Source organism: Natrix helvetica, assembly GCF_964273705.1.
Source record: "Natrix helvetica genome assembly, chromosome: 2".
Taxonomy (NCBI): Eukaryota; Metazoa; Chordata; class Lepidosauria; order Squamata; family Natricidae; genus Natrix; species Natrix helvetica.
This window is the reverse complement of record NC_138552.1, coordinates 269,199,069-269,213,660: the sequence shown is the minus strand read 5'-3', so window position 1 is coordinate 269,213,660 and position 14,592 is coordinate 269,199,069. Positions and strand designations below refer to the sequence as shown.

At 40.6% G+C, this 14,592-nt stretch overlaps 1 protein-coding gene across 1 annotated transcript in view; it reads right to left on the bottom strand.

Annotated features, from left to right (window-relative positions):
• OTOF (otoferlin) overlaps positions 1 to 14,592 on the bottom strand; it is a gene marked incomplete at its 5' end in the record, with an annotated part of 209,536 nt that overhangs the window by 27,494 nt on the left and 167,450 nt on the right. The window contains 5 exons of the mRNA XM_081944293.1: positions 167 to 295; positions 1,954 to 1,983; positions 9,352 to 9,482; positions 10,566 to 10,728; positions 14,081 to 14,242. Of these exons, the coding sequence (XP_081800419.1) occupies positions 167 to 295; positions 1,954 to 1,983; positions 9,352 to 9,482; positions 10,566 to 10,728; positions 14,081 to 14,242 (615 nt within the window). The remainder of the gene's footprint in view (positions 1 to 166; positions 296 to 1,953; positions 1,984 to 9,351; positions 9,483 to 10,565; positions 10,729 to 14,080; positions 14,243 to 14,592) is intronic.

Sequence of the window (14,592 nt, the reverse complement as noted above, 5' to 3'; positions counted from 1 at the left end):
GGCAACTTTAAGACTTGTGGACTTGTGGACTTCAACTCCCAGAATTCCCCAGCCTGGCTGGGAGTTGAAGTCCACAAGTCTTAAAGTTGCCAAGTTTGGACACCCCTGCCATAAACTAAATGAGACCCTTCTGAGCATCTGTCCTGCTTGCCAGTGAGTTGCCCACCTTCATAGTTTCAATGGAAGCAAAATACTTGGACCACCAGTCCAGCATGCTCTCATCCGGCTCCTCATCCTCAGCTTCTTCTGCATTTCCTTTCTTCTTCTTCTTCTTTTTCTCCTTCTCTTCTTCTGTCTGTAGGATGGTGGAAAAGAAGTGACATAGTTATGAAATGGAAAATAAAGTTCTGCCAAAGACTCTAGAGAGACACGTTAAATCAATGCAGAAAAATCCTGACAGTTTAATTTTTATACATGTATACCTATGTTTCTCAACACTAGCTGAGGAATTCTGGGACTTGAAGTCCATACATCTTAAATGGCTGAGGTGAGAAACAGTGCCCTATATAATAGCTGGACAACTTTGGTCTGTCAGTCACAAGTAGCATTGCTGGTGCCTTTTTGGAAGTCCCCAGCAGCAGCGTTTTGTACATCCTTAATTTTCTGTTTGTAAAATAGGAAGATTATACTGTAGGAGTCACCATGGCACAGTGGTTAGAAAGCAGTACTACAGGCTACTTCTGCTGACTGCCAGCTGCCTGAAATTTGGCAGATTGAATCTCACCAGGCTCAAGGTTGACTCATACTTCCATTCTTTTGAGGTGGGTAAAATAAGGACCCAGATTGTTGGGGGCAATAAGCAGAGTCTTTAACTGCTTAGAGAGGGCTGTAAAGCACTGTGAAGCGGTATATAAGTCTGTTTGCTATTGCTAGCTGTAATTCACCCAACATATGTATTTTATGGAACTTCTGCACCTTCTCCAAACAGAAATTACAGCCTCTCTGGCCTCAGAATATGCTAAGAACTAATTTATTTTTTTGAGTGGATCAATGTATTCTGCAAATCCAGAAAATTGATTAATTGATTAACTAGGTTAGGCAATTTGTGTGACTCAGTCAATAAATTTGGGGTAGACTTTTTCAGAAAATGGATAAATGGTGAATGTACTGATTGAAAAGATCTGTATATGGGGAGAAGGGAATTATATTATGTAATTTTGAAGAGGAAAAGGGCATTAAGTATGTTGGTAAGGAAGATTGGAAGTTATTTATTTAAGTATTTCTTTTTTTCTTTCTCAATTTCTACTGTTTTCATCCTGTTTAGCTTTATCTTTTTCTTTCTTTTCAATTTGTTCATGTTCATCATACTTTGCAAAAATATTTAATTAAAAATTATACACATGCACATATATACATAATCATATATGTGTACATATGCATACACACACATATATAGTAGTATACATATAGATGCAAAACTACATCTAAAAATGAATTTAGGCCTGGCAGCAGACACTGCAATAAATCAGTTTATTTTTGACTAATTTATTGTTGTACCTGCTGCCATAGCCCAAACTCATTTTTATATTTGTGTTTTTTTCTATCTGTATCTGTATCTCCCCAACATTTTTTCATTACACTCAAGCTGCAGTTTATGACATAAGTTGAGAATTCCAAATCTCTCTGTTTGTTCGTGTTTGTGCGTGCGTTTATGTGTGTATTTGCACTGCACAATAGCTATCAATTTGAGGTGTGTTTGTGTGTGTCTGTCTGTGTGTGTGTGTAAGAACAAAGGACCTTGGGCAGAAACTTTCCCCAAATCTTTAGGAAAAATAGTGAGTATCTATCAGTCTCAAATATTCACCAGTCTATTCTCATTATGTATAGGCCTTCCAAAAAGGGAGCAATTTCAGCTTACTCCCTGAATTTAAGAAGATAATGTTACTGTAACTTGTTTCCAGATGCCAGAGAAGATATTTTAGTAGGACCCATAGAAGCACAGCTGTCACTTACCACGTCCACCTTCACAACAGCATCAGAATTCTGTCACCAGAGAAAGGAATGGGGGAAAAACAAGGGAGAGTTAATACTTTGAAGGAGAGTTCTTCCTGTCTGCAGAGCACCTACTTGGACATGTTCCTCACAGCATCTTTGAGCAACGGAGGAAGTCAAGCACGTATCTGATACCAAACAAAAAAGGAAGGTAACACACAACCCAAATCAATGGAAGGAATGTTACAGGTGGATGAAGAAGCTTAGGGTGCTGTTCTGTCCAGATTTGATTTGCTAGGTCTCTAATTCATACATGCAGAATAGCTAATGGCAAATTGATTTTATTTTTATGCTTTATGTAGAATCATCAATTCACAATTCTTTTGTAGCAGCTATAGGCAAACACTGGACCACAGATTCTCTGAAACTTTTTACCACTTGCTCTTCAGGTCCCTTGAATGGTCTTCTCCACCCGATGCCCTTCAGATGTTTTGTGGAACAATAGCAATCCTTCTTACAGTGACTAGGAATTCTCTTGAGTTCTGGCTTCAAGACATCTGCAGGGCTCCTGGTTGGGGAAAGGTATCCTGCCTCTCTCCCACCCCTCAATTTTTTTCTTGTCATCCAGCTGTTCACCATCCACTGGGCAAAACATGCCAAACTCCAAAACACTCTTTCAGGAAGACATTCATTTTGAAAGTATGTACTGTTTCAATGCTTGCCAAAATGTTCGATTTGAAAAGCACGAAGCAAGGACTCTTCCCAGTATGACTTAGGAGAAGGCTCCCAAGGGGTAATATAGAAGTCAAAGGTCATTCTGGGAAGATCTGTATCACACAAAAGTCTTGCCAGAAGATTTAATGTTCACGAAAGTGAAAAAGAAAAAAAAAGTTCCCCTGGTAAAGGAAATCATAAACTAGGAAAGCAGGCGGTGATGATCTATTTGTCATACTAAATATGTCAGGACTAACAGAATACACACCCTTCCCTAAATACCAGAATAAAATGCCCCCCCCCCCCGCACCCATTTCATGCACTACATTTGTTTAAAAAATATGAGCCTCTTTACTGATAGGTAACCAGGAAGATCAGGCATTTCCAAGGGTGATAAAAATTCTTTAAACATAATTCATGTCCAGATAACCGATTAAAAAAAAAAAACCTTTGGAGAAGCCAAAGTGTCATAAATCAATGAAGGGGAAGAAGTCCAATTTTTTTTGCCCGATAAACACATTTATCATTTTGAGAACATATTGTGGGAATGCTTGCAAAGAGGCTGCTGAGACAATGGGCTTATCCAACCTGCACTCCAAAACCAGGATTTTCAATCGTGCTTGCTGGTCCTGTTTTTTTCTTTCTTTCCCTAGACAGGTAGATGTTCCATACACAGCCATTCATTATGCATTTATTTCTATATGCATATAGATTTTTCCTGGCTAGGGAGCTCCTTTGATGGCTGGCATATCAGTTACTACTTGCTCAGAAAGCCGATGGTTTTGAGTCCCTGACTTGAATAGCAAAAAGGAGAAAAACTCAGAGAGGAAATCATTTGCTCCCATCCATTAAAAAGAATTTGCTATGCTTCAAGGCACATTCAGAACAATCTAAATTTTTTCAGACAGAGTGGCGCAGGAATTGGGTCTCAAAGTTTCGTTGACACTATAATTATAATTCTATAATTCTTCCGGCAAAAATTGAAGACCCACCTGTTCTGATTAGCAGGCCTGGCATAATTACAACTGTCCCTCCTGGCAAATGTATTATATCTGGTTATTTTAGGGGTTTTTTAATTTACTGTATCTGTTTTAGGGGTTTAAACTTATATTTATATTAGCTTTGTACAGTTCTTTTAATTGCATTTTAACCTCCTCCATGTCACTGTCAACTGTACATATTTAATTTTTATTGTATCCTGTTATATTTTGTATGAACTGTACACCGCCCCGAGTCCCTTTCGGGAGAGGGGGCGGTCTAGAAGCATTAAATATAATAATAAATATAATAATTAAAATGCTTTTTGTCTTGTGGATCAGACCCAGTCTGCCTTTCTTCAATTAATCTTGAGATAGATTAATGGAGTTGTACAAAGGCAATCTTCTGAATGCTTTACCTGTCTTTCCAGATTTCTTCTCTGAAATGAAGCTTTCCACACTTTCAGTCCAGTACCCAGACATGATTATGCATTTGTATTCTGCCCTTTAACTGAATGCAACAAACCAACTAGTTTTTTCCCCATATATTCCTCTGACTAGAGTCTATGCAGCACGAAAGTTTTAAGCCCCCACTTTTGCCTCATTTTCAGCTACCAGGTAAACAAGACTACCTGGAATCTCCACAAATCCTTTTATTCCCAGCACTGCTTTTACAGAATTATAGAATAACAAAGTTGAAAGGGACCCTGGAAATCTTCAAGGCCAACCCTCAAGGAGACCTTATACCATTTCAGAGAAATGGTTGTCCAAACTCTTCTTGAAAACCTCAAATGATGGAGCATCTACAACTTCTGGAGGCAAGCTGTTCCACTGACAGTTCTAACTGTCAGGAAATTTCTCCTTAGTTCTAGGTTGGATCTCTCTTTGCTAAGCTTCCATCCATTACTTCTTGTCTTGCCATCAGATGCTTTGAACAGCGTGATGCTCTCTTCTTTGTGGCAGCCTCTTAAATATTGGTAAGGTAAGGCCACACTTGGAATATTGCATTCAGTTCTGGTCGCTACGATGTAAAAAAGATGTGGAGACTCTAGAAAGAATGCAGAGAAGAGCAACAAAGATGATTAGGGGACTGGAGACTAAAACATATGAAGAACGGTTGCAGGAACTGGGTTTGTCTAGTTTAATGCAAAGAAGGACTAGGGGAGACATGATAGCAGTGTTCCAATATCTCAGGGGTTGCCACAAAGAAGAGGGAGTCAAACTATTCTCCAAAGCACCTGAGGGTAGAACAAGAAGCAATGGGTGGAAACTAATCAAGGAGAGAAGCAACTTAGAACTGAGGAGAAATTTCCTGACAGTTAGAACAATTAATCAGTGGAACAGCTTGTCTCCAGAAGTTGTGAATGCCCCAACACTGGAAGTCTTTAAGAAGATGTTGGATAGCCATTTGTCTGAAACGGTATAGGGTTTCCTGCCTAGGCAGGGGGTTGGACTAGAAGAACTCCAAGGTCCCTTCCAACTCTACTATTGTATTGTATTGTATTGGAGCACTGCTATCATGTCATCCCTAGATCAGGGCAGTCAAAGCCGTGTCGTCATGGCGGTGTCACATAATGTATAGGAATGTTTTCTGCCTTTGCTAAATTGAGCATGGGCGTGGCCAGTGTATGAGACATCCAGCTCGCGGGATGCGAGTTTGACAGCCCTGATCTAGATATACCCAATTCCTGCAACCATTCTTTATATGTTTGGGTCTCCAGTCCCCTAAACATCTTTGTCGATCTTTCATACACTCTTTCAAGAGCACAACATCTTTTTTATATGGTGGCAACCAAAACTGGATGCAGCATTCCTAGTGTGGTCTTACCAAAGCAGTATGAAGAAGTACTAATTCTTCACATGGTCTTGATACTATCCTTCTGTTGACGCGTTGATGTATTTGGAAACTGATTGCTAATTTTCCCAACTAAGATAATTAATATTAATTATATATTTCCTTTTGTGATTCGTATTAAAGCTAAAACAAAAACACCACCCCTCAATCCCAAATTGTACATACTAAATATAAATGGGGTTTATTATTAAACATATTTTAGTGGAGTTGGAACATTTTATGTGTCATTACTGGATACACCTTTTGGTCTGTGGTGGATATAGAGTATATTTAGAGATATTATTGAGTCAAGCTTCTGGAGCACATCTGGTAACAGTTCTGAGTTCAAAATAGCGGGTTCAAGTGTTCAAAGCTCTAAATAAAAATCTTTGTGTTTTGAAATTTGGTCTGAACATTTTGTTCCATGTTGTTTTGAGCGTTGTGATGTTCCCTGATTGAACTGTGTTTTTTAATTAACCCCCACTTCCCAATAAGTGAGGGGTGGAGCGAAGTGCAGATGTGGAGATGAGGTTAAGTTCATGTGTGGAAATATCACTTTGACATTAAAAAAACAAGAAGACCATTGCTTGCCTGGAAGTTAAATTTACTGCCTTTTCAAAAATTGTTGCTATGAGGAGAGGTACTTTTGTTTCTTTCTCAGATACCTTATCATATGGAAAGTGTGCCCTGTGCATTTGAGTATGAGACCGAATTCTTATTTGTCATTTTTTCCCAATTGTCACATGCAAAAAGCATCATGCTTCATTGAGTTTTGGGCAGATTGTCAAATGCAGAAAATGCACATGGCATATTCTGATAGGGGGAACGAACTACTCACAGGTTAAAAAAAACAAGAGAAATGGAAAAGGAACAGGTTAAAACCTCTGCTACCCAACAGTTTTTCATAAGGACATTGTTTTCTTCCATTAAAAAATATAGGCAGGAAAAACTTAAGGATCACTTACGAATGTGTTGGGCGGGGGGGGGGGGGGAGGCAGACTTCAATCATGTATTGTTTCCCAGGAAGTCTAAGTATATAGTCCTAGGCTGCATCAACAGAGGGATAGAATCAAGAGCACGTGAAGTGTTAATACCACTTTATAATGCCTTGGTAAGGCCACACTTGGAATACTGCATTCAGTTCTGGTCGCCACGATGTAAAAAAGATGTGGAGACTCTAGAAAGATGTGAAAGAGACTCTAGAAAGAGACTCTAGAAAGACTCTAGAAAGATGTGGAGACTCTAGAAAGAGTGCAGAGAAGAGCAACAAAGATGATTAGGGGACTGGAGACTAAAACATATGAAGAACGGTTGCAGGAACCAGGTATGTTTAGCTTAAGAGAAAGAAGGACTAGGGGAGACATGATAGCATTGTTCCAATATCTCAGAGGTTGCCACAAAGAAGAGGGAGTCAAACTATTCTCCAAGGCACCTGAGGGTAGAACAAGAAGCAATGGGTGGAAACTAATCAAGGAGAGAAGCAACTTAGAACTGAGGAGAAATTTCCTGACAGTTAGAACAATTAATCAGTGGAACAGCTTGCCTCCAGAAATTGTGAATGCCCCAACACTGGAAGTCTTTAAGATGTTGGATAGCCATTTGTCTGAAGCAATATAGGGTTTCCTGCCTAGGCAGGGGGTTGGACTAGAAGACCTCCAAGGTCCCTTCCAACTCTACTATTGTATTGTATTGTATTGTATTGTATAGTGTGCCATCTATGTGAAAGAAAGGGTGTGGTTTGTATGCAGTATCTTTGCCTATTTCTGTAACTCCCCCAAGACTTCATAAGGGCCAGAACTGCTCTCCATATCAAAAAGGTACCCTTGCTTAAGAGTATAAGCAAACAAAAAACACAACTGATAAATCAATATATCAACAAATCAGAGGAAAACTCATGAGATCACCACTCTTGGGACTCAGAAACAGCAGCAAGATGGATCCAGTATGCGGACAACACCCTCATAATAAAAAGGAGGAACTATAGAAAAAAAAACCTACATTTTCAAGGGAATAAAATTCACAAGGGAAGAAGAAAACAAACTATGGTACTACACTTCCTGGATATTCCTATCAGCAGAGGAAATGATGGCAGATTACAAATGTGAACCTATTGAAAAACAATCCATACTAACCAGGTACTCCATTACCAAAATAACAATCCAGCTTTCTGTAACAGGAGCTGGAGAAGACAGTGTTCAGATAAGTACAAAGATGTCATAGGAACCCAGAACACCAGGAAAAAACAACAACAACAGACCAACTATACAACATCTTCCAACTAAATGGATATCCACACCTCTTTATCAAAAAGTGCTTGACCCTCAAACCACTACACAACCAATGCAAGCAACAAAAGGGATAACCTACATACATCAAAACTATCTCAGAAACTATCAACAGATTATCACAACCACAAGGCATCACTATAGCAGACACATCACTGTGACACACAAATCAACTAAAGCCTCTAAATTAGTGGTTCTCAACTTTTTTTGGCCATGTCCCACCTAAGCATCCTTAAAATCCTGATGCCCCACCACCACCGTGACATACAATTCTTACTTTACGCAAAAGTGAACTCTACTCACGTGGAGGAAGCCTATTAACTTGGTTTAAACAAGGTTCAAATTGCCCCCCCTGTGGAGTGTGGGCCCCACGTTGGGAACCACTGCTCTAAATCATTTTAAGTAAACCAAAAGACCAGACCCAGTAGCTCATGAAGAAAAATACAGAAGTGGTTTACAATGGGGCTCTCCAAACTTGGCAACTTTAAGACATATAGCATGGCTGGCTGAGGAATTCTGGGTATTGAAGTCTACAAGTCTTGAGACCCCTGATCTACAACATGCAGTTTATTTATTTATTTATTTATTTATTATTAGCGTTTATATACCGCCCCCTCTCCCGAAAGGGACTCGGGGCGGTGTACAGTCCGTATTAAAATACAACAGATTAAAACGTAGAAATAACTATATAAATACATGTATAAGAGGAGGGTAAAATATGCCAAACTGTACAGCTAATAAATAAATCAATACAAAAGTTTAAAATATCAAGTTAAATTTAAAACAGTATCCCTCTAAAAACCAGTAAGAATGTGTATGCCAGGAGGTAGACGTTAAAATTATGCCAAACCAGCCAGTTGGAACAGGTGTGTCTTCAGTTTCTGTCGGAAGGAGCGGAGGTCAGTAGTGGTTCTAATATCGGGGGGGAGGTCATTCCAGAGGGTTGGGCCCATCACAGAGAAGGCCCTACTCCTTGGTGTCGCCCGTTGGCATTGCCTCGTGGACGGCACCAGGAGAAGGCCCTCCCTGTGAGAGCGGATTGGCCGCAGGGATGTATGTGGGAGGATGCGATCCCGCAGGTAACTAGGCCCTATGCCATGGAGTGCTTTAAAGATGGTGATCAGAACCTTGAAACGCACCCGAAAGACCACAGGTAGCCAGTGCAGCTCGCGCAGGAGAGGTGTTACGTGGGAGTACCTAGTACTCCCCATGACTACCCGCGCGGCTGCGTTCTGGACTAGCTGCAGTCTTCGGGCGCATCCCAAGGGAAGCCCCATGTAGAATAGATAAGCAGAAGGCAGAGCACATCCATGAATATCAACTACCAGTAGTAGTCAGTAGACATTATAAAAACTTCTTACTCTCACAACACATGGACAGACCCGGCCATAGTTTCTGGGAGTTTGCTGAGTGTAAACTGAGCTGTAAATTACCCACAGTAATTTCCCCAGAAGGACATGAGCAGAAGAGGAAAAAGGCAAAATACAGATGGAAAGGAGCAAACCCAGAATTCAGTACTTGAATGAAAGACTGATCAGAGATTCAGTCTTTTGGGTGCCATGCATCAAACCCTTTGGGACTTCTGTAACTCATCCTTGATCCCTCTTACCGCTTCCAACTTCACCATAGTCTCCATCTTCTTGATGGGAACCTCTGGCTCCACGTTAACCACAATTTCACCTGTGGGGTGAGAGTAGGGCCCCCCATTTGCAAGAGTCACATAGGCGTTCATAAGTTTAGCTGGACAGAAAATAAATAAATAGGGAAAAAACAGAGAGTGCATAATAGGCACATACAGAAAAGAGAGGGAAAGAGAGAAAAAGAGTACAGATATAGGAAATATTTCAGCATGGAATTTGTCTGAAGATGGGATAAAGTACATAACACTGAAAAATGAAAACCTGGTTGAAAAAATGTAGAAGAAATTGTGGCGGAACTTGGGGTGTAAAAGAAGAAAAAACACACCTCATAATAGTAAGAAGCACACACAAATATTGAATATATGGGGTCACTATGATGGACTCATCCATCACCACAATTGTTTTGTATTATATAGCTGATTTTCTTATTCTGCTGAGTATATCACCTGGCCAAATATTGGAATAAATTCAGCATAGCCATTATCAATATTGCCACATATGAGATGGAGGAAGCAAAGTCACAGATACACAGCATCTTTGTTACTTGAAGACAACATAATGATGACTCTCCTAATATACTAATACTTAAAACTTTAAATAACAAAATATAATTAAATGTTCCCATAATCTGCAATGTAATAAATTATATTATGTTTTGCTGTTAGAGACCCATTCACATAATGTGCTTAAGAAAATATCGCCTAACACTCTGAATTTGCTATTTCAGCTAAGTTTAGACTGTTGACTGAACTCATCTAGAAACCTTATCTGTTGTGAGACTTGAACATAATCTCTTCATGATCTTGCTATCTTCTTATTTTGTCATTCATTCTCACATTTCCCATTTTTTTCTGTGCCAGCAAACCATCATCTGGATTCCTTGGTGCTCTCTGAGCTTGGATGTGTTCTTGCAGACATTTCATTACCAAACTAGATAACCTCATCATTACCAGTACAGTGTATTGATGAGGTTATCTAGTTTGGTAAGGAAACATCTGCATGAAAACAACCATGCTTGGAGAGCACCAAGGACTCCACAGGTGACCTGAGCTTCTATCGGTATCATCTGGATACTTGGAATGCACTAATAATTCACGCTCTTGGCCAATGAGGACAACCAGCCCAACAATTGATCTTCTCCTGCCATCTATTCCCATAGCATGAATTCCTCTTCATTCCCTACCTGCTGTGCTCCAGTGTGGAGTCTTCTTATCTGGAGGTCTATAGATGAACTTCCGTAAGGAATTGACAGCATGGCTTCCCACAAGGGTGTAACGCCCAAAGGCACGGCAATCCACCACACGAATATTGAGGGGTGGATGCAAGAGTTCATTTTCAGGCAGATCCTGAAAAGAAAAATAAATACAAGTCATGAATTTTGATCAGGTTCTGGTATTTAAGAAAGAGGCACAGAGGAAACATAGGTAAAGGTTTCCCTCGTGCACAAGTGCTAGTTGTTCCCAACTCTAGGGGCCGGTGCTCATCTCTATTTCAAAGTCGAAGACCAGCGCAGTTCGAAGACATCTCCCTGGTCATGTGACAGCTGGGACAAATAACGGGAGCTCACTCCGTTAGGCAGTGCTAGGGATTCGAACCGCTGAACTGCATACCTTTCCGATGGACAAGCTCAGTGTCTTAGCCACTGAGCCACTGCGTCCCTCTAGAGGAAACAAGTGTGTTATAAATAAAGGCCATGGACTTATCAAGCTTAATATATTGTCTGTGTCACCAAAATAGGCATCCTGAATGCTCTTCAGAAGTTTAGGATTTCAACTCCCATTAGTTCTAGCTAGCATGGTCAATGCCAGCAGCATGAGCGAGTTGTCTAAACATCTGGAGAACTTCAGCCTGCTAACCTTGGCTAATGCCCACTTACAATAGCTCTTGGAATTTTCACATAGTTTTACCCCCCTGATATATATACATAGTATTTCTAACAAAACTGATAAAATTTGGAATACTCCAAATTCATAACATAGTTGGACTTTCTAATGAGAATAGTGAAGGAAAAACACCAGATTTTTTGGGAGGTAAACTACAGCAAAAGAATATGACTATCTGTAAACTCATGCTATGTAGCATTAAAGCTGCTCTCACAAGGGAGAAGAAGATTGAGGGTGGATACCAGAGGTTAACAGATAGAAATCTCCAGAGGAAATACCTGCTGAATTAACCTTATTAGGCCTGTACAAACAAATTCCATCACCCTTTTACACTGCCTGACTTTGATTCAACAAGCTATTGAGACATTGGTTCCTTAAACTGAAAAAATATTCCTCAGAGGCATTAAAACAGTCATTATGATGACTATTGTTGAGAAAGCAGAAGAGAAAGCTTGAAACAGCTACTTCTGAAGAGTTTACCTCTTTGGTTAAGTACATTATTTTGAATGTCGAGTTCTTAGTTTGGATTGCTGAAAAACTCTTAAAAGTCTGTTCTGATTTCCAAACTTAGTTCCTGAATGCTTAAGGGACTGGGAAGAATAAACTTCAATAGATCCACTACACCAGGGGTGTCCAAACTTGGGAACTTTAAGACTTGTGGACTTCAACTCACCATACCACTCTTCTCTTGAGTGGTGTGGTGGCCTAGAGGTGGAGCTCTCGCCTCACAGTCAGGAGGTTGTGAGTTCGGGACTAGGTAGAGGCAAATATTTCTCTCTCTAGGCAGAATGAGAATATATCTGCTGAATAAAACTCTGCAATGGCAACAGGAAAGGCATCGGGCCAGTAAACACTCATCTCCATTCAGTTGCCCAGAATCCACCCCGCAAGGTATTATGGGGTCATTAAAAAGAAGTTGATGATGATTAGCCAGCTCTCCTCTTCTTTATGTACAAGAATCTCTTGTAGTGAGGTAAAATATTTTCAAACAGAATTTTAGGGATATTCAAACAGCTATCAAGAGAGGTCATCTTGTCATAGCTAACCCATGGTTGAGCTGTTGACCAACTGATCAAGTGTTTTGCCCTGTGCTGAATGATACAATCTATGCCAAATATGAAGTTTGCCAAATTTTCATAAGAATTTGACATTTGGAATATGACTACACTGACTTGGATTAAATCTAAGATTTAATTATGACATCCAAATTTGGGGTGGGATGGGGAACTATTTATTGTTGAAGGATGTGAAAGCTATTACTGTAAGAGTAATGCTCCAAGACATGAAATGCATTTCTGAATATTTCCTTTTATATATAAAACTGCTATTTTTAAGTATAAATATTTGCATACCACCTCCGGCAGTAAAATTATAAGCAGATTCTGCATTAACAGCACAACCCTATGCATGACTTAAGTAAATGTAAAGCCTACTTATTTCTAAGGGGCCTTTGCCAGGTATGTAAAAGTAAGACTGCAGCCAAGGAGGATCAGATTCTGTGCCAAAGACGTCTGTTGGATGATCAGTGTGAGCACAGCTGAATCTGCAACTCATCAAAACATTGTTTGCTTCCAAGACCACTTAACCAGTCTTTAGTAAATAGATATGGGTCAGACCGATATCTGGTTAGTCTTAACATTGTTATTGCCTTGGGCATGGTTAGGCCACCAACGTCTTATGAGAAATGTACTCATATTTCTAATCTGATTTCCCCCCTACATTGTTTCAGTATTGTAGTCAAATAAATATGTGATGTCCTTGAATTGGAAGTATTCTACCATCCAGGGAGTGTGAGTGAGGGTTACACAAATGTTATGCTTTTTCAATTTCATTTCACTATGGGAAAATCTTCGGAAAGATTGCAGGAGCATATGGATTCCTCATAGTCTAACATTTCAGCCTCGTGCCATTTACTATGCTCACTTTAGAGCAATAGCCCTTAGACTCACTTCACAGTGCTTTTACAGACCTCTCTAACTGGTTTACAGAGTCAGCATATTGCCTGCAACAATATGGGTCCTCATTTTACCCACCTTGGAAGGATGGAAGGCTGAGTCAAGCTTCAACCTGGTGAGATTCGATCTGCCAAATTGCAGGCAGCTGGCAGTCAGCAAAAGTAGCCTGCAATACTGCATTCAACCACTGCACCACTGCAGTAGTTAGAATGGAGAACAGGGCTGGTATCAGGGTTCCAAGTAACACCCCCAATGAAAGAAGACTCTGAGGCTTGAGGTTCCTCAAAGTCCCATTTTATTAGAGGTGTCATTTTGACGCATCTGGGAAAACCCGAATCTGAAAGTTTCCAGGTTTTCCCCACCCAGATGAAAGTTCAAGTCCCTGCCCAGCACCCTCATGTCCATCACATGGTTCAATCAGAACCCATCCCAACTGGAGCTGCCTCCCAGTCACATGACTCCAGGTGCAGGGCGAGACGTCCTTGACTCTCTGAGAAAGGAATATTATTTTGACTGCATCTATCCCACTTCATATAATTCCCCCTCCCAATTTCCCACAACACTAAATATGGCAGATCTGGAGGCCCAGTGCAGAAGATGGCTTCCAGGCCTGACAGCCTGTATATGGTGGGAAGGAAGGCCTGGGAAAAGATAAGGAGATGGACAGGACAGGGGATTTCTATCTTTCCATGGATATCAGTTATTGGAATGCAACAGTGAGAGTAGTAGGTGCACATAGTGAGCATCCAAAATGATATCTACAGAATGGCGGATTAGATTATTTTGTTGCGATCCATCGGGCCTGTCCTTTCAATTCCCTTCTTCCTTATGTTGCTTCCATGAGGGGAGGAAAAACTCACCACTTCAAACCATTTGACCAAAGTGCTGAAATTGGGATTTTTCTTATAATTCTGGATGAGAGATGACTGGACCCCTCTTCCAGCACATTCAATGTCCACTCGAGGTCTATCCACCTGGGACAAATTCACTCGCTTCAGATCTCTCAATCCCCAGAACAAAATCTAGAAGGAAGTTGAATCAGAGAATGAAAGAGGAGTCTGTTATAGTTAGACCAAGGGTGTCAAACTGGATTTCTTCGAGGGCCGGATCAGCATTGTAGTTCTCTGTGGCCGGCCCAGGGGAGGGAGAGAGAGACAGGATGGATGCCTCCTGCAGCACCCTGCTGGCAAAAATGGGGCACGGGTGGTCCCCGCGTGGCAGTGGTGGGTTTCAAAATTTTGTTGAACCTCTTCTGTAGGTGTGGCCTGCTTTGTGTGAGTGGCTTGCCGGCCATGTGACCGGGTGGGCGTGGGCAACTTGTAAAATGTGGTGAAACTCACTTAACAACGCTCTTGCTTAGCAACCAAAATGT